At 62.5% G+C, this 22,664-nt stretch overlaps 1 protein-coding gene across 1 annotated transcript in view; it reads right to left on the bottom strand.

Moving 5' to 3' along the window:
* LRP1 (LDL receptor related protein 1) overlaps nucleotides 1–22,664 on the bottom strand; it is a 181,398-nt gene that overhangs the window by 50,430 nt on the left and 108,304 nt on the right. Inside the window, exons 13-34 of the mRNA XM_032785477.2 lie at nucleotides 21,198–21,420; nucleotides 20,578–20,767; nucleotides 19,396–19,521; nucleotides 18,656–18,796; nucleotides 17,992–18,117; nucleotides 17,583–17,699; nucleotides 17,097–17,177; nucleotides 12,578–12,745; nucleotides 11,912–12,094; nucleotides 10,436–10,636; nucleotides 10,018–10,263; nucleotides 9,445–9,642; nucleotides 8,121–8,325; nucleotides 7,602–7,766; nucleotides 7,140–7,384; nucleotides 5,773–5,904; nucleotides 4,233–4,460; nucleotides 3,913–4,087; nucleotides 3,288–3,382; nucleotides 2,908–3,057; nucleotides 2,282–2,422; nucleotides 1,548–1,673 (exon numbers count right to left, since the gene is read on the bottom strand). Coding sequence (XP_032641368.1) covers nucleotides 1,548–1,673; nucleotides 2,282–2,422; nucleotides 2,908–3,057; nucleotides 3,288–3,382; nucleotides 3,913–4,087; nucleotides 4,233–4,460; nucleotides 5,773–5,904; nucleotides 7,140–7,384; nucleotides 7,602–7,766; nucleotides 8,121–8,325; nucleotides 9,445–9,642; nucleotides 10,018–10,263; nucleotides 10,436–10,636; nucleotides 11,912–12,094; nucleotides 12,578–12,745; nucleotides 17,097–17,177; nucleotides 17,583–17,699; nucleotides 17,992–18,117; nucleotides 18,656–18,796; nucleotides 19,396–19,521; nucleotides 20,578–20,767; nucleotides 21,198–21,420 — 3,662 coding nt within the window. The remainder of the gene's footprint in view (nucleotides 1–1,547; nucleotides 1,674–2,281; nucleotides 2,423–2,907; nucleotides 3,058–3,287; nucleotides 3,383–3,912; nucleotides 4,088–4,232; nucleotides 4,461–5,772; nucleotides 5,905–7,139; nucleotides 7,385–7,601; nucleotides 7,767–8,120; nucleotides 8,326–9,444; nucleotides 9,643–10,017; nucleotides 10,264–10,435; nucleotides 10,637–11,911; nucleotides 12,095–12,577; nucleotides 12,746–17,096; nucleotides 17,178–17,582; nucleotides 17,700–17,991; nucleotides 18,118–18,655; nucleotides 18,797–19,395; nucleotides 19,522–20,577; nucleotides 20,768–21,197; nucleotides 21,421–22,664) is intronic.

Below are 22,664 nucleotides of genomic sequence, written 5' to 3'. Positions count from 1 at the left end.
CAGCCCGTGTCCCAGCAGCACCGAGGCTGGTGTGTGCCGAGACGGGGGCAAGGGGGGGGTGTTGTACTGGGTCAGATGCAGCATAAGGCATAACCACATGTGCCTCCCCCAGTGCCCCCCCCCCCCATGCCCACGTCCCAGTGCGCTGGTTAAACTGACGCATGGGAGCCGTGGGCGAGAGCGAAGGCAGCTGTCACGGGTTTAACTCCGCAGGCGGGAGGAGGGGGAGCAGGAGATGTGGGGCACAGTGGGCTGCGTTGCCAGGACACCCATCTCTCTGCCCCCCAGCGGTGCAGATGGTGCTTGTGGGGCTGAGCTGACAGGCCCGAGCGGCTGCAATGGACACGTCTACACCGAGAACCCGCAGGCACCTGGGGGTGATTTCAGTGCTCCGTGGGGCACGCAGTTCCATGCAGGTGGGAAGGACCCCCCCACATCACCCTCATTATTCCAGCCATACCTGTGGGGAAGGGGGTCAGAGCCTGGGTTCTCAGCAATTCCCACAGGCAAGTGATTGAGCTCAGAGCCTGACCCACTGCCCTGGGCTGGGGATCTGGCTAAGCTGAGCTAACTCCTCCCCAGCTCCAGGCTGGGCCCTGTTGCTGGGATCAAATCCCCCTCCTCACCGTGCTCTCTGACACTCCCCATCACCAGCGCCCAGCCACTCGCCTCACCCCAGCACCCGGCCACCCCCTGCCAGCACCACCCAGCTGCCTCTTGTATAACCGAGCGCCAGTCTCCAGCAGCTGCAGGCTGAATTCGCCCGGCCTGTGCCAGTCCCAGCCTCTGGGGCTCACAGGCAGGACGTCAACGCACAAGCCAAGAGTTTCAGAAGGGACGGGCCATTCTGGGGGCTCGACTGAAGCCCCCTTTAAACACCTGGATTTTTCAGACAAGGTTGAGCCCCTCACAGGGACCCCAATAAGGGAGGCGTGGAGTGACACTGGAGAGCCCTGGCCGTGGGGAGCTGCTGGAAGGAGTGATTAGGACCTGGGCCCAAACCTCCTGGGCAGAGCTCCCAAGGTTGAGATGCCTTGGCAGGGCCTGGCTCTTGGGGGACGGGGGCCAGCGGTGGGCTCTGTCCGGTGCTGCGATTTGCCGGGAGAACGGGGAACGAAGGGAGAAGCCAGCAGGGAGCAAGGCCTGGGGAAGGGAAACCAGCTGGGCCCGAGGCCAGGGACGGATGAGCCCAGGTGCCTCCATCTCCTTCTCGCTCAGCTGCAAACTCCTGGTGCGTCTCACTCCTCGGGGGCTGCTCCAGCCCTTCCTTACGGCGAGAAGCAACGGTCCCCCGTGCCAGTCCTTGAGCGGGCGTCCTGCCCCACTCCACGGGAGCCGGACAGGGAAGGAGGCCCCTGCCACCGGGCAAGCGCCACCATCTCTCCTCCACCCCCCCGGCCATCAGACTGGGCTGGCGAATGTCTGCACGCAGGTCGCACCATAAGGAAGCCAGGAAGCAACGCCCCGCGCCCGAGCAGAGGGCAGCCGCGTGGCGCACAGCAGGACAGCCCTGTGCCAGGGCGTGGGGGGCGAGGGGGTGGACTCACCTTCGCAGGACTGCTGCCCGCTCTTGAGGCTGTAGCCGGCTGTACACATGCAGGAGTGGGTGGTGGGCGAGGTGGGCAGGCAGAGCTGCGAGCAGTCACCATTGTTCACGCTGCAGGGGTTGGTGCCTGGGCACGAGAAGGGAGTGGGTCAGGGGCGGCCAGGGGCCTGGCCAAGGCAGATCCTGATCTGACCCACAAGTGCTTCAAGTCATCCCCTCCCATCCTGGGACCTGCTTGCTTGGCCACACGCAGCCAGCTGGACGCCAGAGCCATTGCCCGCGCACCAGCCAGAGAGCACCCGCCTGCACCAGCATCGGCACGACGGGGGCTTTCAGCCAGGGCACTGAATGGACACAGCAACTCCCAGATCCCAGCCCCAGCCCCACCTGGTGCTAGGCGCTTCCAGCCAGCTGCAGGGCCCAGGGACCCCTGGCAGTGCCAGGCCCCACACATCAATTCCCAACCAGAGAGTGGAATCGGCTGCAGCGTCGCCACCACTACCCCCCACAGCAAGAAATCCTGAGCCAGGTGCCCAAATCGCCAGAGAGTTCTCCAAATAACCCAGTTCGGGAGCCTGCAGCTCCTGTGGTAGGGTCACATCTTCACCCCTAGAGCCCTCCCCGGGGTGGGTGGTGCCTCTCCTCCTCCCTCTCTGCCCCCTCCCTGGGGGGCAGCTCCTCCCCCCTCTCTGCCCCCTCCCCGGGGGGGGGGCTCCTCCCCCCCAGCTCTCTCACCGTGCTGAACGCTCTCATCATAGACTTTCATGTGCATGACCAGCGTGGTGCTGTTGCGCAGGACCACGGCCCCCGTCCCGTCCTTCTTGTTGCAAGTGCCCATCTTCTCCGAGGCCTGGTCCGTCCACCACAGCTTGTCACCTGCCAGGGGAGGGGCCCGGGCACTCAGCACCGTGCCCGCAGCCCAGCGCCCACCCCAGAGCCTGGCAGCAGCGCCAGCCTCCAGCGGGCAGCCGGGCTCCACCTGCAGCCTGCAACCATCTGGGGCAGGGGGCTCAGGCTGCTTCCCAACGGGGAAATGTCCCCCGGCCCCCCCTCAATATCCCTGGCTCCACCCGCTGCCTGCAACCATCTGGGGGCGGGGGACTCAGGCTGCTTCCCAACAGGGAAATGTCCCCCAACCCCCCCTCAATATCCCCCAGCTCCACCCCTTCATCCCCCGGTTCCCCCCTTCTCCACCTCCTCAGCTCCACCTCCGGTTCCCCTAGCTCCACCCGCGCCCCCTCATCCTCTCCCCTCATTCCCCAGTTCCCCCAGCTCCAGCCCCTTGCCCCCCAGGCCCCTCCCCTCCAGGCGCAGGGAGCGAGTGGCCAGCTGCTGGTGGTCCCCCCTCCCCAGCCTCTCACCCATGGTGGCCAGCGCGGTGGCCTTGCTGAGCTGGCTCTTCATGGCCTCCAGGACCTCCAGGCCGCTGCCGTCCAGGTTGCACCGGTTGATGGTGCCAGCACCGGAGCTGATCCAGTACAGCTTGTTCTCCGGGTAGTCGATGGCCAGGCCTAGGGGGGGGGGAGTCGCCGTTAGCTCCCCCCGTGGGCAGAGAGTGGCAGCACCGGGGCGGATCCCGACACGCAGGGAGAGGGGCTGGCGGGGCCTGTACAAGGCTCAGTGGCCCTGGGGGCTGGCAGGAAATGGCATGGGGTGGCCCTGGCCCTGAGCCCTCCCCAACTGTCACCCCCCAGGCGGGAAGGGGGTGACCCCGTCCGTGGGGGCGGAGGGGGGTCCATACCAACAGGCCCTCTCTGGTTGGTAAAGAGGAAGCTGCGGTTGCTGCCGTCCATGTTGGCGATGCTGATGTTGTCCCCGTCCGTCCAGTAGAGCTTCCTGCACAAGACAAACAAACAGAGCTCAAATCAACGCCCCCCACATGCAACCATGACCCACAGCCCCCTGCTAGCCCAGCCCTGGGCTCCCCACCCCCAGCTCTGCCGGTGCCCCTCACTCCTGACCTGCAGCCCCTGCTAGCCCAGCCCTGGGCTCCCCACCCCCAGCTCTGCCGGTGCCCCTCACTCCTGACCCACAGCTCCTGCTAGCCCAGGCCTGGGCTCCCCACCTCGAGCTCTGCCGGTGCCCCTCACTCCTGACCCGTAGCCCCTGGTAGCCCAGCCCTGGGCTCCTCATCCCCAGCTCTGTCAATGCCCCTCACTCCTGACCTGCAGCTCCCACTAGCCCAGCTCTTGTCCCCACAGAGAAACTCAGGTGAGCCCTTCTGCTCTCTTCCTGATACAGCTGATGGCCCCCTCCATTTACTCCCCCTGGGACCCACAACTGCCAGGACCCAGCAACACACACGACCCCCCTGCGCACCCTTCGTCCCCCTTCCCATCGTGTGTTCCTGCCCCCCAGTGGCTCACCCCTGGAGCGGGTGAACCACCAGGCAGTGGGGCTTTTCCAGCCCCTGGATCACAGCGTTCTTGAAGGAGCCGTCCAGCCGGGCCACGTTGATCTGCTTGCGGTTGGCATCGTAGCTGGTCCAGAAAAGGTTTCTGGAAACCCAATCCACAGCGAGGCCGTGAGCGTTGGGCAGGTCTGCAAGGCAACGGGCACGGGAGAGACGTTAGGGGCGTGCAGGGGGAAGGGAAGGGGCCGGTTAAAGGGGGAGCAGCTCGGAGCGATGGGGGCTGCAGAGCTGCCCCACCACACAGGGACAGGCCCGGCCTGGGACCCCGCCCACCTGCCGAGACGACGGTCTCCACGCCGGTGCCGTTGATGAAGGCTCGCTTGATGGTCTGGGTGCGGACGTCGGACCAATAGATGCGCTGCTCCGGGGCGTCGTAGTCCACGGCCGTGACGTTGTCGATGTCGGGCACGGTGAAGGAGATGATGTAGTTGTAGTAGGGGTTGTCGATGTCCACGCCCCGGATCTCCATCTGCCGCGCGTACAGCAGGAACTTCTTCAGCTCTGGGGCGCAAGAGACGGCGCGAGGTGAGGGGCGACCACAGCTGCCCATCGGAGAGCCGCGCCCCCTGCCCTGCCCCTACCCCGCTCCCCCTGCCCTGCCCCAACCTGCGCCCTCCTGCCTGTACCCTGCTCCCCCTGCCCTGCCCCTACCCCGCTCCCCCTGCCCTGCCCCAACCTGCGCCCTCCTGCCCCTACCCCGCTCCCCCCGCTCCTGTCCCAGCCTGCGCCCTCCTGCCCGTACCCTACTCCCCCCGCTCCTGTCCCAACCTGCGCCCTCCTGCCCCACCTCGCTACCCGCTCCCCCTGCCCCGCCCCCAGCCTGCGCCCTCCTGCCCGTACCGCTACTCCCCCGCTCCTGTCCAACCTGCGCCCCTCCTGCCCTGTACTCTCCGCTCCCCCTGCCCTGCCCCTACCCCCGCTCCCCTGCCCCGCCCTAAATCAAAGTGGGGCCACCTGCGCCCTCCTGCCATGTACCCCCCGCTCCCCCTGCCCTTGCCCCTACCCCCGCTCGCCCTGCCCCGCCCCAGCCTGCACCCTCCTGCCCCTACCCCGCTTCCTGTCCCCAGCCTGGCGCCCCTCCTTACCCGATACCCTACTCCCCCGCTCCTTGTCCCAACCTGCGCCCTCCTGCCCCTACCTCCGCTCCCCCTGCCCCGCCCCTAGCTGCGCCCTCCTGCCTGTACCCCGCTCCCCCTGCCCCGCCCAGCCTGCGTCCCTCCTGCCTGTACCCCAGCTCCCTCTGCCAGCCCCCGCACCACCTACACCTGCTCCTCCATCCCACCTGCCCCTGTCCCGGCCCACGCCCCACTCTTCTTGCCCTACCCCCGCTCCCCCACCACCAATCTCCCCCCACCCTGACTCCCCTCACAACCACTCCCCACCTGCTCCTCCTGCCTGCCCACAAGCTCATCGATCCCCCCTCTCCAATCCACCCACCCCTCCCTGCCCCGCTCCCCTCACCTGACCCCTCCCACCCACAGATATTTCCTTCCCTGAGGAGCTATGTGCCCCTCGCACCCCATCACCAAAAGTTTGTCTGGAACTGCCAAGACAGTGAGGTCCATGGCTTAGAGCGGGGGGGGGGGGCTGCGAGCCAGGACTCCTGGGTTCTATCCCCACCACTGGGAGGGGAGGGCAATGTGGTGGGTTGTAGAAGGGGGGCTGGGAGCCGGGACTCCTCGGTTCTATCCCTGATCCTACTGAGCGACCTTAGGAAGGCTGTTTCCTGCTCTGTATACGGGGTCGCTGAGGGCCCCATGGGGGCGGGGGGGTTGCCAAGCAGTCCCATCCGCTCCAAGGGGTCCCCACCTACCGTAGCACGTGGTGTTATCCTTGCCCAGCTTCATGAGGTGGGGGCAGGCGCAGGACGAGGTCTGGTTGTAGTTGATCAAGCAGAGGTGGGAGCAGGGCCCTTTGCCCCCGTTGGCCTCGCAGGGGTTGGGAGCTGGGCCGAGGGGGAGAGCGGAGGGAGGTCAGTGAGGAGCCCCTGCCAGGACGGGCCTGTTCTCTGCGCCCCGAGGGACGGGAAAGGGATGCTGACGCTGGCTGGGATACCAGCCCGTCCGCGTAGGGCCTGGAGAGGCAGCTCCCTCTCCTGACCCCTTTGGAGTCGGTGCCGGAGGCTCACGATGCAGAGCCCAGTGACTCCGGCTCCCTAGACCCACCGGGTCCCATTCTCCGGGGTTGCTCATGTCAACACAGCAGCAGCCAGTGCCCATCGGGGGGAGCTTTCTGCACCAGCGGCATGCTGGGGCCAGGGCAACAAACAACTAGGCCCAGCAAAAGAGACGGGGTGTCGTGGGGGGCTTTGATACACGATTCTGCCAGCCACAGCGCACAAAGGGGGCCAAGGGGAGCCCATTTGGAATGCGGCTGCATCTGCCTGGACACAAGCCACAGGACCACAGCTCCCAGAAAGCAACGCCCCCCTGGATGCAAGCCACAGGACCACCGCTCCCAGCGTGCAATGCTTCCCACAGATTCATGCTACAGGACTAGACCTCCCTGGATGCATGCTAACAGGACTACATCTCCCAGCATGCAATGCTACCCCTGGATGCAAGCCATGGGACTACAGCTCCCAGCATGCAATGCTTCCCCTGGATACAAGCCACAGGACCATGGCTCCCAGAATGCAATGTCCCCCTGGATGCAAGCCACTGGACCACAGCTCCCAACATGCAATGTCCCCCAAGATGCAAGCCATGGGACTACAGCTCCCAGCATGCAATGCTTCCCCTGGATACAAGCCACAGGACCACAGATCCCAGAAAGCAACTGTCCCCCTGGATGCAAACCATGGGACCACAGCTCCCAGCATGCAATGCTTCCCACAGATTCATGCTACAGAACTAGACCTCCCTGGACACACACTGCAGGACTACAGCTCCCAGCTTGCAATGCTTCCCCTGGATGCAAGCCACAGGACCACAGATCCCAGAAAGCAACGTCCCCCTGGATGCAAGCCACAGGACCACAGCTCCCAGCATGCAATGCTTCCTGCAGATTCACGCTACAAGACTAGACCTCCCTGGATGCACGCTAACAGGACTACAGCTCCCAGCATGCAATGCTCCCCTGGATGCAAGCGGCACACAGTTTTGCATCCCCCCTCCCCAACCACGGGGCCCCCGGGGGCCTCCCCGGCCGTGCCCCCTGCCCACAGCATTGGCGTCTCACCCAGTGGCTGGCGGGATGGATGATAGACCTGCAGGTCGAAGGGCTGCGTGTTAGTTCTCTGCACCACGGTGACGTTGTGGCCCGTCCACTTGTTGGCCTTGGCCAGGGTGTTGGTGCGCCAGTCGGTCCAGTAGACCTCGCCACCGTACAGGGTGACGGCGAAGGGGTGGGACAGGTACTCGTGGCCCCGCAGCACCTCCATGTGCCCCGAGCCATCGTACAGCGCCGAGTAGATGGCGTCCGACCTGCACCGTCACGGGGCAAGGGCACGGCATGAGGCTGGAGCCGGGGCTGGGCGGAGCAGGGGGCTGGCAGATTGTGGGGTACAGCCCAGCACCCCATGTCCCCTTCCCTGGGATCCTCCTCATGCCCCCCTCTCCCCAGGATCCCTCTGCCCCCCCACACCTCCTCCCCCTGGGATCCCCCTCTCCCGGGCCTCCCACGCTCTCTCCCCTGGGTTACCTGGCGTCGATCCAAAGGATGCGTTTCTCCAGGTAGTCGACGGTCAGGCCGTTGGGCCACCCCCCCGAGCCCGTCTCCTTGTGGATGGTGCGCCGGCCCTGGCCGCTCATGGAAGCCGCCTCGATGCGGGGCAGGCTGGCGTCCCAGTCCGTCCAGAACAGGATGCTGGGAGCGGGGGGGAGAGTCAAGGCCTGTCGCTGGGGAGGGGGGGCAAGGGGAAGGGGGTGCGTGGCTCCAGGGAGGGAGCCAATCACCCCTGTATCTGGGCCAGAGGGGGGCAGGATGAGCCCCCGGTTCTCAGGGCGGTCGCTAACCATGGCCCCAACACCTTCAGGTGAGTCATCTCCGTACTGCCATGGCAAGGCTCCCCACCCCCCAGGAGTCCCCCTATTAGCACCCGGCTCTGACTGGGGCTCCGGCCGCTGCTGGGCGGGGAAGGCCCAGCCCAGCTCCATGGCAGGGCGCAGGGGCGCTCGGCCACCCTGCAGCCCGCCTGCCCCCTCGCAGTCCCCCACCCACCCGTAGCGTGGGTCAAGGGCGATGGCGCGCGGATGCTCGATGTCGCCGGCCAGCAGCGTGGTGCGCATGGTGCCGTCCAGCCTGGCCACCTCGATCTGGTCCAGGTTGCTCTCCACCCAGTAGATGTTGCCAGCGATCCAGTCCACGGCCAGGCCCTCGGGCGTGGCCAGCCCATACTGGATCACCACCTCGAAGCTGGTGAGAGCTGCAGGACAGGGCAGGGAGCGCGGCACCATCAGGGCTAAGGCCTAGCCCCCCGTCTCCCTCCCCCCGCTGTCCGCCAGGAGCCCAGACGGGGCTCAGCGCCCCCACGGGCAGCCCCCAAAAGCAACGTGAATCCTCTTCTGCCAAATCCTGTCCTACCCACAGCCCCTGCCACCCCACCCGCAGTTCTGCCGGTCCCCCTCAGTCCCCACCCGCAGCCCCAGATATCATGGCCCTGGGCTCCCCACCAGCTCTGCAGTGCCCCTCAGTCCTGACCCACAGCCCCGCAGGGCCCTGTGTAGGATGACCAGATGAGATGAAGAAAATATCGGGAGTATCTAAAGCCCTGGGGAAAACCCGGCCCCTCGTCCTACGGCCAAAGCAAGGAGCTGAGCTATGGGCCTTCTGCCCCCATGAGCTGAAGTCACTGGAGATCCCCCCGTCCCCGGGGCCCTGCACCCCGAGCCCCGGGTTTCTCTCCCATGGAATTTCAGGCTCCCGAAGGCGCTAATCGGGTTAGGACGAGCTTTCACCAAGCTCAGCTGCGGGGTTGTAATTACCATTAGAGAATTGCTGGAAATGCTAATTAACTCCCACATAACGATCAGCAGTTAAAGGCAGAAAGGTATCATTATCTGGGGCTGAATGCTCTAGCCACGGCAGGGCCCCCTGGGACTGGGGGAGGGTAAGGACTAGCTCCAAGGGACATATTTCCCTCTGCAACTTCCCAACTAGCTCCAAGGGACGTATTTCCCTCTGCAACTTCCCCTCCATTCACAGCAGCTCCCTGCCCTGCAGGTGGAGATTCCTGCTCCCAGCTCCTGCTACGTTGTCTTGTCTTGGCTCCTGGAGGCTCACACCACCCGGGGGCCCTGAAAGTTGGGTTCCCCTCACAGCAATCTGGTGAGCGGCTGGAAGGGGGGACGTGGTGACGGAATGGTGGTAGCGGTGGGATACTTGCTCCAGATTCAGGGCCAAGGTGACAGCTTTGGATCCGGAGCTGGAGAGTTCAAATTCCATGTGTCCCCGCCCTACCCCAGATGAGTCCGTGCCCCATAGCACGTGGCTCTGTGAGGTGGCCACAGGGTTTTGCGCGGCTGCGTCCATTCCCACCACTAACCCCCGTTCTCCAGCAGCTTCCCCCGGTAGATCTTGTCCTCCACCACGTCCGTCCAGTACAGGGAGCTCTGGTTGAGGTGGAAGTCGAGGGCGATGGTGTTGCGCAGGCCGGGCACCAGGACGCTGTAGTCGCCCTTCTGCAGGTCGATGCGCCGGATCTCGTGGCGGTTGGAGAAGATGATGAAGGGCTTGAAGGGGTCTGTGAACAAAAGGGGCGTCAAGGAGAGGTTGGGACCAGCCAGGCTGCAGGCAGAGCCGCACTGCCAGGAAGGGGCCTGTGCCCAGCCATAACACAGGAGCAATGGGCACCGGTTTCCCCCCAGTGTCTCTGCAGTGCACACAGCAGGTGCCCATCTCCCCCGGTGTCTCTGCAGTGCACACAGCAGGTGCCCGTCTCCCCCGGCGTCTCTGCAGTGCACACACACGCGCGCTCCCTCCAATTGGGGTGTTACTCTGGATGTGGAGGGAACCAGGTTCAGCCCCCGACCTGCCCACCCGTGCCAATCGCCCCCTGGAATGCCAGGGGCCTGGCGGTGCTGCTCCCAGGCTCCAGCCCCCCCAGCTGCCTGCTCACCCAGGCTGCGGCAGCTCTCGCCGTCGGGCTCCAGTATCCAGCCCTCATAGCAGGAGCACTTGACGTTGTACTTGTCCTGCTCACACTTCTGGCTGCACTTGAGGTGCTTGGCACAGTAGCTCTGGATCTGGCAGGTCCGGTTGTCGGCGCCCAGCTCCATGCCCAGCGGGCAGGAGCAGACGATGCCCTCGCCCGGGGCCACCGTGCAGTTGTGGCTGCAGCCGCTGTTGTTCAGAGAGCACTGGTCTGCGGAGAGAGAGCGTGGCTACCGTCAGCCCTGGTGGCAGGGGCCCCTCGGCACGTCGGGGAGAGAACCCAGGAGTCCTGGCTCCCCGCCCACTGTAACCACTCAACCCCTCTCCCCCCCGAGTCAGGAATAGGAGACCTGACTCCCAGTTCTCCCGCCCCCGCGGCTCACCACACAGCTCGCCCTCGTCGGAGCCATCGCCGCAGTCGTCGGTGCCGTCGCACAGCTTGTCGGGCGGCAGGCAGACGGAGGTGGTGTTGGCGCAGGTGTGGGAGGGCGGCTTGCACACCAGCGACTCGCAGTTCTCCTCGTCCGAGTTGTCCTCGCAGTCGCTGTCTCCGTCGCACACCCAGGCCTTGCTGATGCAGCGGGCTGGGGGCGGGAGGAGAGAGGGGGTGGTGTGAGACACAACAGGAGGGAGGTGCGGGGGGGGCCTGCCCTTGCCCTGTCCCCTCCCCCAAGGCCTCGCTCTTGATCTGCCTCTTCCCACCCTCACCCCTGAGGTGGAGGGGTGTGGCGCCAAACAGCTGATTGGAGGCACCACCGAACAGCAGTGGCTGGTGGGTGCTCAGCACCCACACTGTTTCTTTCCCATGGGTGCCCCAGCCCTGGACCCACCTCCCCAGGGAGCTGTTGTCAGAGTTGGGGCCCACTTGAATCTACGATCCATATCCCCAAATTACAGTCACAACAGCACAGCTGTGGGGGGACGTTCTGGCTCTTACTGCGAGTTACTAAATACATTAAATTCATGTCAAAAATTATTGATATTTACTCATTATTATTCATTTTAATTACTGCTTAATTTAGCATCATACACTTTTGTTCTTGACTTTCTGACTTTTCCTCTTTTATCGGTTTCATTTTGTGCTGTTTTTGACTTTAACACTTGGCTGTTAACTGCTTTCCCTCCCAGTTTTTCCCCTTCTTTCTTTTTCATCCCTGGCACTTGTTTCCTTGCGAACGACCTGTCGCTTCTTTTTTTGGGCCCAACCGGGAAGTTTGAATGTTTTCAACCAAGAGAAGTGATTTGGTTTGGACAGTTTCCAAGGAGGGATGGAGGGGGAATCTTGAAAACCAGGGGAAGGAAAATGTTCAACGTTTGAAATGTTTTTGACGGAGAAGGGAACCGAAAATGTTTTAATTCTGAACGTTTGCGAGGAGGAAAAAGGAGAAATTGGAAACAAATATGAATACAGGAAAATGTTTCAATTTGGGAGGGAGAGTTTAAAACATCTACCGCCCTCTGGCTAAGTCGACCAATGAAAAACGGGAAGGCGACGAGGACCCCCCAAAACTCTGGGAAAAAAACATTTAAAAAATGAGACAGAAAAACAGTTTCCATCCAAATTTGTCGGAAGATGGAAAATTTCAAGGAAATCAAGGTGAGGGGAGGGGTGAGGTTAAAAATATCACATTCAAAAACCAACCAGGCCAAATGCCCTCACAACCCATATTTTAAAGAGACGTTTTGAGCAGCTCCATTCTCAGGGGCGTGAGCCCAGGGACGCCAGACCCAGGTGCCGTGGGGATCCAAAGGGAGGCTGGTGAAAGGCCCCTGCTCCACTCCCACGTCTGGATCTAGTGTCCCTTCTCCGCCCCCCTCTGCCCCCGCCAGCTGGATCGAGGCCTCCCCCTGCCCGTTACCTGAGTCCTTGCAGCCGAACTTGACGTTGGGGTCGCAGACATGGGTGACGCCCTCGCAGCTCTTCTCATCGCTGGAGTCCATGCAGTCGGTGTCACCGTCACAGCGCCAGCGCATGGGGATGCACAACCCGTCCAACCGGCACTGGAATTCGTCCGTGTGGCAGCCCCCGGGTGGGCGGGTGGCTGGGAACAGAGCCCACGTGACAGAGCGTCACCACCCGCGCCCCACGGCGGAAGCTGGCACGAGTGGCGAGGGGGCTTTGGGTGCCCAGGACACCTGGGGGTGGGGGGCAGGTGGCAGGATTGGGCACCCAGGGCAATACCCGGGGGGGCAACAGGGGAGCCCATGATCCAGTGCTGGGGTGGGAGGGGCAGCAGGATCCAGGATCTGACACCTGGGCAGGGGGAAGACCATGATCTGATGCCTGGGGTCCAGCCTCCCGAGGGGAAGAGGGGCTCCGGGAGCAGACACCCAAGGAGATGTGGCACCCAGGGTGCGGAGTCCGGGGTTGGGAGGGATCCGACTTCGGGGACGCCCTAAGCATGAAAGCAGCAGGGCTCCCCATGCTGCTGACCCTTCCCCATTCACCCCCCGCCCCATGCCTCCGTGTGAAGCTGGTGCTAGTGGGGGGGAGGCAGGCAGGACTCCAGGAGGTGGGGGCTCACCCTGATTGGTGCAGTTGGCGTGGGTCTCGTCGCTGTAGTCCCCGCAGTCATTGTCACCGTCGCAGGTCCAGTGCACGGGGATGCAGCGCCCGCTGTTGCACTTGAACTGGTTGCTGGAGCAGGAGTGGCTGCAGCCAGCCTCGTCGCTGTTGTCCCCACAGTCATTGTCTGGGTGGGGCAGGCGGGAGGGGAAAAGGGGGGCGTCAGCAGGCACAGAGAGCCAGGCAGCATGGCCCAGTGTCTCTGGGGGTGGGGAACACACCCCCAGGAGAGCAGAGCTGGAAGCTCCGGGGGTGCACCTGAGCCAGCTCCTTTGACAGCTTGGGGGAGGCCGAGCGAGACGGGGCCCTTGTGTCGGCCCCTTCCGCAGCGCCTCCCCCCCAAGCCCACGGCCCCCCTCCCGACATGCTCGCTAACGTCACAGCCACAAAAAGAAAACGAAGCACAGAAACTGCATAGATCACCTCATGTACCATGGGGGGCAGGGGGTGGGGCTCCGTTGCCCAGCGGGGGGATGGTGGGAAGGGGGCACGTCCGCGGACCCCTTTGCAATGAGCGTACACGGGAAGTTTGATTGGATCCAGCCAATTCCTGAGCACTGCCACTTTAAGGAGGGGCTCGTCCGGTTCCGTCCCGAACTGAGCTTCAAAGCCGCGGGCTCTGACACTGGTTCGGAGATTAAAACACTCTGCCAGGAGCCTGGCAGCGAGTCACCTTCACACTGGCAAACTGGCCCTGCCGCGGCCCCGCTCGGTGACTCAGTTTCCCCTCCCACCTTTCGCTACTCAGACTGGGTGTCTCTCCCTCTCTGTCCATGCACTACAGTTAACATTTCATCGCACGCTGGCACGTCTATGGGCACCTCTCATGCACAGGGACGGCCCGACTCCCACCAGGAAAGGAAGGCCCAGTTGACGCACAGTTCCGGCGTCGACTGAACAAAACGGGTTTACAAACTATCCAGCGCCACTGGGCATGCCCCTAGTGAGCACATGCTTGACTGGGCTAAGACAGTGGCCAGAGAAAGGAGGGTGCAGTGGTTAGGCACCAACCTGCAGCTCACGAGACGTGAATTCAAATCCCCACTCCACCGCAGGCTCCCTGTGTGACCTGGGGCCACTCACTTAGGGTATGGCTACACTTGGAATTTCAAGTGTGAGTGTGGTCGGAGCGGCAGCGCTTGGCGAGAGCCTCTACGGGTGTAGTGTGCAGCGCTGGGAGCACGCCCTGATTACACTGATGCTTTACAGCGCTGTATCTTGCAGCGCTCAGGGGCGTGTTTTTTCACACCCCCGAGTGCAAAAGTTGCAGCGCTGTGAAGTGTGAGTGTAGCCACACCCTTAGCTGCTCCCTGACTCAGTTTCCCAGCTGCCATGGGGATAAGTACATGGCCCTGCCTCGCATGGGGGTGGTCTCAGATATGAGACAGTGAGTGGCTCAGATATTACTGTATAGGCTCATCTACGCTAGAAAATCAGATCAACCCAGCCTCTTGGCTCAGAGGGTGAACAATCTCCACCCCTGGGAAGGTAGTTAAGCCGCCATGTAGACAGAGCGAGGTCCTGATCCCTCGGGGAGGTGGAGAACCTCTCCTGTCGGCATAGGTAGCGTCTGCGCTGCAGCGGGTCAAGTGTACACAAGGCCTCTGATTAGGTCTGATTCCCTGAGCTGAACTGATTCAATAGCATTTAAAACCTGTCAAAATTGGTGCAAAACCCCCCAACCCTTCTCCGTGCAGAAAGCCCTCAGCCGTCATCCTTCACTGGCTTTAGTCTCTCTCTGCCCGTCACATCCATTTGGAAGGAAACTGACACCTCTCCCCTCACATCCATTTCCAGCCGAATTCCCTCAGACCCTTTTCCCCTAATACAAAGCGAGTGGCCGAGGAGATATCTCCTATTGCGCAGATAACTTGGCTTCTCCTGTGTAACGAAATCTCCCTCCTCCTGCCTTCTCTTTCACCAGTTACAGATTTCAAAGGGAGGGGGAGAAACCCCCGATCAATCGTGTTCCTAGGGGTCGGGTTTTCCACGGCCCCAGCTTCTCATGCCATCGTTTACAACTGTGCAAAACGGGTGTGAAACGCCACCAGCCTGATCTGCTGGCAGCGCTCCGGAGCAGGGACTGTCTAGTTCTGTGGCTCCTGTGTGCTACTGCACCAGGAAATTAATAATAATTGGACACCGGCTATCCACAGACGTAAATGATAGCCCCAGAGGCAGGACGCTGGAGCAGTTACTTTGCCTCTCTGATCCCGGCCAGTGTGTGGATCAGTTGGGACGACAAGAAACCGTGGCTTTTCTGCAGTTATGTGACCCCTCGCTCCAGAAAAAAGTGGCAGGCTTTGGGGGACCGGTGGCAGGGGCATTCTGGTACATGTTGATCTATGCACTAACCGGTAGTTTTTGGACAGTTCTTTTCGTCAGAGCCATCCCCACAATCCTTCTCTGAAACACAGAAACCAACCAAAAAAACAACAGAAGACAGGCGAGTGGGCACATTGAAGACACAGAACGAAAAACAAACAGCAACAGAAAACCGCCACCGCCAGGCAGAGCCACACGGAGTTGGACAGACGGACACGGACGACAGGGGAACGTCAAACTGCCACGGGGGAGAGAGATCAGAAGCAGTGGATGGCGCCCGGTCCCCTCCCCGTGGGGCTCCCTGCAGAGGGTCTTTTGGGGGATGGCTGGGTGATGAGAAATGACAAGGCCCTGAGCTCCAATGCCCAGAAACTGCCCCAGCCCCCTGGGCCGATGCCCGTGTGTTGTAAGCTCAGGTAACACCCAAGGGCGGCTGAGCCAGCCCTCTGGAGGGGAGGTGGCTGGTTAATTACGGCCCTGGGAAAACAGTTTATCACGAATCAAGGGATCCCTCTGCCTGCGTCGTCACCCAGAAATCAGCCCTGCAAAACCCCAGCAAACGCAGCCCCAGCTCCCCTGCCCTTAGCCCACGGCCTGCTCCAGGGCTGTTAGTTAAAATTAATGCTGCTGAGTCGTTATGGCGACAAATAGGAACCGGGGGAGCCCTGCAGCAAATCCCGTCTCTTGACTCAGCACCCAAACCCATCCTGCAAGGTGCAGCTGCTCAGGAACCTGCCAGCACCGGCCGGAGGCTGCGAGGCCCCGATCCCTGGATCCGCATCCAGACCCGCAGTTTCAATGGGGCGCTGCAACAGGGTGCTCTGCCAGGCCAGGCCTACGCTGGATTCCCCTGGGCCTGCTCCCCAGCCCCGGCTAAAGCATTTCTCTGCCCCCCAACATGTCTGCCCCTCAGAGCACAGGACAAGCTGCTTCTCCTCTACAAAAGTCTGGGGTCTGTATTATACTCCCCGACACGCACGCACTCACCCCCCTGTGTATACACACACCTGGACGCACCCACACATTCACACCCTGCCACATGCATGCACCCCCGCACGCACACCTACACACACGCTCCTACATGTATGCACACACATGCACCACAGTCACTTGTATGCACACCCGCATGTACACCTACACCCACATGTATGCATGTGTGCACCAGACCAGCCACTTGCATGCACACGTGCATGCCAACCTACACACATGCATCCACATGTATGCACACACATGCACCAGGCAGCCACTTGCATGCACGCCTACACACACACATGCATGCACGCCTACACATGTGCCAAAAGGTATGCACACACATGCACTGGACCAGCCACTTGCACGCACAGTCGCATGCACACCTATACACATGTACCCAATGTATGCACCCACATGCACCAGTCACTTGCACGCACACACACACACCTACACACATGTACCCACACGTATGCATGCATGCACCGCCCAGCCACTTGCACGCACCCCCGCACGCACACCTAGATATGCACCCACACGTATACACACACGTGCACCAGACCAGCCACTTGCACACACATCCACATGCACACCTACCCACATGCACATCTGCACTGCACACCCAGACACCCACCTGGTTCTGTACAATACAAAAGCAAACGCGACCCCTGAGGATCAAGCCCGCCTCATTCTCAAGCAGTTTCACCTGCCAAGGCCTCGGTCCAACCACGCTCGCTGCGGCCCTCGCCATGCATCGCAGGGAAGTTCCCTTGGGCAGGGAGGAGGACAGGGGAGGTGCCCAGGGCTCGCCAGACAGTCAGTGGCAGCGCCTGGACTGGCGTCCAGGAGGGCAGAATCCCAGCCTTGCCGTCAGCACCGTTGGAACGGACGCCCGTCCGAGCTTCAACTCTATCTGAGCCCAGTGTGGGCATCCTGAGAGGGGGTCGTGAGGTAGCCAAGGCCTGTGCTGCAGAGCACGTCCATTTCCAGCACAAGCTAAGTCCCTATGCATGGGGGCCCAGCGGGTGGATTCAGGTGCCTGAAAGGGGGAAGATCTATGGCCAAAAGAGCACAAGAAATCCCCCAAAGCAGCCTCTGCTCTAGCAGGGGCACCTCCTGCTTCTGATCTCCCCATCGCCGCATCGCGTCGCGTCACGCCCCCAGAGTGTGGGGAGCTCACTCACCATTGTCACATCTCCAGTTGATGTTTATGCAGCGCCCATTGTTGCAGGTGAACTGGGTCAAGGGGAAGCAGGTGGGGTAAGCTGTGGGGAAGAAGGGAAGGGGCCCCGTCAGTGCCAGGCCAGATCAGCCCTAGCCAGTGGGGATAATGATGAAATAACCTGCCCAGTGTGGAGGGGCCTTTCTCCCCCCAGCAGCTAGGGGGCGGCTCATGAGGCCTGGGCCCCCTTACCCCACCACACATCCCCAGACCTGCTCCCCCCTCCAGCAATGCAGCTAGAACGGCTGGGTCCCTCCCTGCCCTGCTGGAGACCCCGGGACACCTGCTGAAACCGACGAACGAGCAACCGACAGACGGGAAGAGGAGCTGGACAGGGACCAGTGCCCTGTTCTTCCCTCCTGCCCCCCCCGCCAGCCAGCCCCCCCGCCCTGGGGCTGGATTTGAGCTGGCGCTCCCTAGAGGGGAAAGGTCCCATCCCCACACTCACCACAGGAGGCTGACTCATCTGAGCGATCCCCGCAGTCGTCATCCAGGTCGCAGGTCCAGGAGATGGGGATGCAGCGGCCGCTGGCGCAGGAGAACTGGTTGGGGGGGCAGGTCCGGGCTGGCCATGGGGCAAGACAGACACAGGGCGTTTGAGTGAGCCTGGCAGTGCCCAGCTAAATGTCCGCGGCGGGAGGGGGAGGAGCTGAGGCTGCGGTGGGGGCAACTGATTACCGAGCCTGCAAACGAGGTCAGGCCCTGCTTGCACACGGCCATGCCTGACACGAAGGCTGCAGCCCAGCTCGGAGACCCAGCACCCTGCAAGGCTGCGTCCGCGGGGCGCTGACTCTCCAGTCACCAGCTCTGAGCTGCCCCAGGGACACGGAGGGAGGGCAGACAAACGGGCTCCTCACCAGAGCAGGTGGAGTTGGATTCATCCTCATTGTTACCGCAGTCGTTGTCGCCGTCACAGAGCCAGCGGTTGGGGATGCAGCGGTTGTTCTCGCACTTGAAACGGTCCGAGGGGCAGGTATGCTCGTCTGGGTGGGGGAGGGGAAGGAGACTCAGGATGCTGGGGTACAAACCCCCACCCCTCCCCCTGCAGGCTCCATCTGAGCTCTAGGGAGCCAGGCTGCAAGCCCTCCTGGGAATTAGACCCATTTGGAGGTACTGAGGCACAGAGAGGGGAAGGGACTTGCCCAAGGTTACACAGGGAGACAGTGGCAGAGTGAAAATAGAACCTAGGAGTCCTGACATTTTAGCCCCCCCCCCCCCCCCCCCCGCAGCCACTAGACCCCACTCCCCTCCCAGGACTGGGGGCAGAACCCAGGAGTCCTGGCTCCCAGCCCCCTGCTGTAATCACTAGCCCCACTCCCCTCCCAGAGCTGGGAACAGCCCCTCTGCTGTAACCACTACCTCCACCAGGTCATGAGCCCTGGATTTCTCTGGGGAAAGAGCTGCTGGAGAGGGCGAGGGTGGGGGGCAGCTGGAATGTCGGGGGGCGCACACTGTTCATCACAGTGGCCGAAGATGGTTTAACCCAGCTGGAACTCCCCAGACCCACAGGCCCCTACGCACGGCAGAGCTCCGGCGCTTCGTCGCTGTTGTCCAGGCAGTCGTTGTCCCCGTCGCATTTCCAGCGCTCCTGGATGCAGCGGTTGTTCTTGCAGGCGAACTCCCCGGGCTGGCACTGCGGAGGGGGGACGTAGGACGGGTTGGCTGCCAAGGAGAAAGCAGGAGGGGGTTGATTGTGACAAAGGCATTTTCCTTCGCAGCCGGCAGCACAGGGGGAGGCCTCCTGGGTTTCCCCCACTGCCCAGGGCGTCCCATATCGCTCCCACCAGCACGAGGGGAGGGTGAAATGCTCCCTGGCTCAGAGCAACCAAGACTGACCCTTGTGGCACGAGGCCCAGGACGACGGGGATCCAGGCTCCTGGTCCGGGGGCTTTGCTGCATGAGGGCGCTTAGGGGAGCTTTGTCTCCATTTCACAGACGAGGAAACTGATGATGCAGCAGGTGAGCCATAGAGCCAGGGACAGAACCCAGGAGTCCTGGCTCCCCGCCCTGTGCTGGGACCAGGCTGCCTCCTTCTCCTCCCTGCCCGCTGTCTGTGTCTGACACACGGGGAAACTGAGGTATGAAGCAGTCCTGGGACGTCTACTGAGCCATGGGACTGACCGGGATACCTGCTCTCTCTAAGGCGGGGGTGGACTCGGCAGCCTGCAGACCCCGAAAGCATGACCCAGACGGGGGCGGGAAGAGGGGGGAGGCGTTACTGCTAGTGGCCCCACCCCCTAGCGATCACCGTGGCAACGTACCTTGGCAGGTGACGGAGTCAGGGCCCAGGATCTGGTCCTCGGCACAGGCACACTGCCGGCCCCGGGGGATGGCCAGACACAGGCTGCTGCAGCCCCCGTTGTTGACCCGGCAGTCGTTGGTGCCCACTGCAGGGGGCAAGGCAGGGCGTGAGAACAGCCGACGGGGGTGAGGTGGGGGGGGTGCTGCTGGGGCTTAGCCCCTGGGGAAAACCGGGACCCACAGCTGGGCCCAGTTCAGCAAGGTGCCGAAGCCCTGCTGAGCTGCGCAGGGCCCCTTGCACGGTTTGTGTTCCGCTCCTCAGTGGGGCAGGTCCCTAGGGCACGCGGGGGGGCAGGATGGATGGATAAAAGGATAGACAGAGACAGACAGAGGGGAGGAGGGGATTCCGTGGGTGGAGAGAGAGACGCATACGTAGCGGATAGATAGATAGATACATAGATAGGGTGGATGAGGATAGATAGATAAAAAGACAGACAGATAGAGGGGGTGGATGGGGACAGACAGACAGACAGACAGCAAGGGGATAGACACACAGACAGACGGGCGTGCATGGGGTTACACGGGTGGAGACAGAGGAATACGTAGGGGATGGATGGCTGGATGGACAGATAGCTAGCTAGCTAAACAGACAGACTGACAGACAGACAGATGGGTGTGCATGGGGTTGCTGCCTGGAGAGGCAGAGGACAATGCAGGGGTGGATGGATAGCGAAGGATGGAGAGAGAACGGAAAAAGGGGATGGTTTCAGCTGGGGAGGAGGGTCTGACTCTCGGCAGTGCTGAGCACCCGCCCCCACCCCAGACCTTACTGGTCTCCCCTGGGGTCTGGATGGAAGCGGGGCACAAAGGAGGAATGCAGGAGAGAGATCAGGCTGCAAACAGTAACCAGGGAACCTCCTGGCTCCAGCCCCCGTCAGGCTCTTTCAGACAGGGCCCCCTCCCAGTATGGCCGGGACCTAGGGGCAGAGAGAGAAAGCACCGAAGTCCCAGCCAGTTACCTCCGGCGCCTGCCCCACGATGGAGCAAGGCCAGCGGGCTCCCCCCAGGGCCGAGCGCCGCCGTGCAGTCGATCGCACCATTTCATGCTGCCTGTGCACCAGGGCAAGCGGTTGCCCGCGGCACAGAGTGACAGCGCACCAGGGCCTTTGCGCACACACACACACACACACCCCGCCCCGTACCTTGCTGCTGCTGGGCGTCATACATGCGGATCTCGAAGATGGGCGGGCGCTCGTTGCGCAGCAGGGTGACGGCCTTGGACACCTGGTCCAGCCGGTAGATGCTGCCGCTCCGGTACTCTGTCCAGAAGAGGAAGCTGCTGTAGTGGCAGAGCCCAAAGGCGTGGTTCAGCTCCGGGCCCTCGTAGACAATCTGCACGTGGGGGGGGAGAGAGAACATGGCTCGTCTTGTTCCGGACAGCCCAGCTCCAGGGAGCGGGAGGGTGAAGGAAAAAGGGGCAGTTGGGGGGTGGGGGGGAAGCCGGACTGGCCCCCCTGCTGGGCAGAGCAGAGGAGCAGGATTCTCAGCTTGAGGAGCCTGGGGGCCGCAGAGCGGACGGACGATTGCGGGACCAGCGAGATGGGACGCTGGGATCCGGAGCACTGGTGCAGGAGACGGGGTGATGCTGTTATGCAGAGGTGATGGAGTGAGCCCCCCAGGAGGACAGCCCCAGCCCACAGACATTTTGTGAAGGTGGGGGGATCAGTGGGGTAAAATTATCCTTGAGTCTCTCCTGGCAAACGTGACCTTAATGGGAAGGCCATGGCGGCCGGCCAGAGGGGAGGAGGGGGCGGCCGCTCGCCTTGCGCTCCGTGCCGTTCAGAAAGATCATCTCGATGCGGTCGTAGAAGGCGTCCACCCAGTAGAGGACCTTGGCCGGGATGTCCAGGCTCAGCCCGTTGGGCCACAGCACCGTCTTGGAGGTGATGAAGACGTTGCGGTTGGAGCCGTCCATCCAGGCCCGTTCGATCTTGCCCCTCTTGCTGTCCTTGGGGTCCTCCTCCCAGTCGGTCCAGTACATCCAGCTGAGAGAGAGAGGGGAGAGTGTCAGGCAGCATTGCCTAGTGGGCAGAGCACCGGCTGGAGACGCACGAAGGCCTGGATTCTATCCCTGGCTCTGCTGCTGGCCTGCTGGGTGACAGTGGCGCAAGACACTGCCCCGCTCTGTGCCTCAGTTTCCCCTCCCACCTTCAGCCTATTTAGACCGTGGGCTCCCCAGCTGGGGCCTATAGCTGCTAAGACAGGTAACTAGGTCTCTGTCCCAAGCAGCGGCCACACGCTCCTCCCCAGTGGCACTGCGGGTGGGTATTTTCAGCGTAAATTCTTCCCCCCCACCCAGCATCCCAGCACAAGCCCCGGAAAGACCTCTCCTTCCAGCCCTGTGAGCCATGGGTCCCGGGAAGTTGATCCTCGGAGCCAGAAGCACATTTCCATCCGGTTAAATGATGGAAGCGCCCAGGCAGCTCTCACCCCGTTCCCCGCTGAGAGCGAAGAACCCAATGCAAGGGCAGACACCAGGACCCTGACCCACTTCGCTGCGTTCCTGGGTCAGAACCGGGCTGAGCAGAGAGGGAGCCTGACGGGTCATTTCATGCCACCGGCCAGGCCCAGTTCCAACAGGCCGAGCTCACCCGGGAGGGCTGGAGTCCTCTGGGGTCAGAGGCTCTTCCTGCTGCGATGGGAAACCCTGAGCCAGCCCACGGTGCGGGAGATTCCTGCTCTGATAGGCAGCTGACTGTCCCTGGGGGGGGCGCTGTCTTTGGCAGGAGGAAGCGCGACATCTGTCAAGGCCGCTGGGGCTAAATGTCTCTCTCTCTCTCTCTCACACACACACACACACACCCACACACCCCATTTCCCCATGGCAGGGTGAGCCCATGACAAGCGCGTGCACTTTGCAATTCTGCTCCCTCGCCCGCCACAGGGCCTCTCTGACCCGTTCCCACAAGCAGGACGTTCTGTGTGAGCGGCGGGCAGCCTCCTCTTGCAGAGCATGGCACAGCTGGGGGAAACAGCTGGGCGGGCACAGCTGGGCAGAAGCAGGCAGCAGGAAAGGACGGTTCCTCTCCCGCCGTGGGAATCGCCAGAGTGAAATTTTCTAGTTTGGGTCACGCAGGAGTTGGACTAGACGGTTGTGCCAGGACCTGCTCAGACCCTGACTGAGATCAAGGCCCCGTCATGGCAGGCTCTGCCCACTCCCAACCGAGATCAGGGCCCCATTGTGACAGGCTCTGCCCACTCCTGACCGAGACCAGGGCCCCATTGTGAC

Source organism: Chelonoidis abingdonii, chromosome 26 (genome assembly GCF_003597395.2).
Source record: "Chelonoidis abingdonii isolate Lonesome George chromosome 26, CheloAbing_2.0, whole genome shotgun sequence".
Classification (NCBI taxonomy): Eukaryota; Metazoa; Chordata; order Testudines; family Testudinidae; genus Chelonoidis; species Chelonoidis abingdonii.
This window is presented reverse-complemented; position numbering and strand designations above follow the sequence as displayed.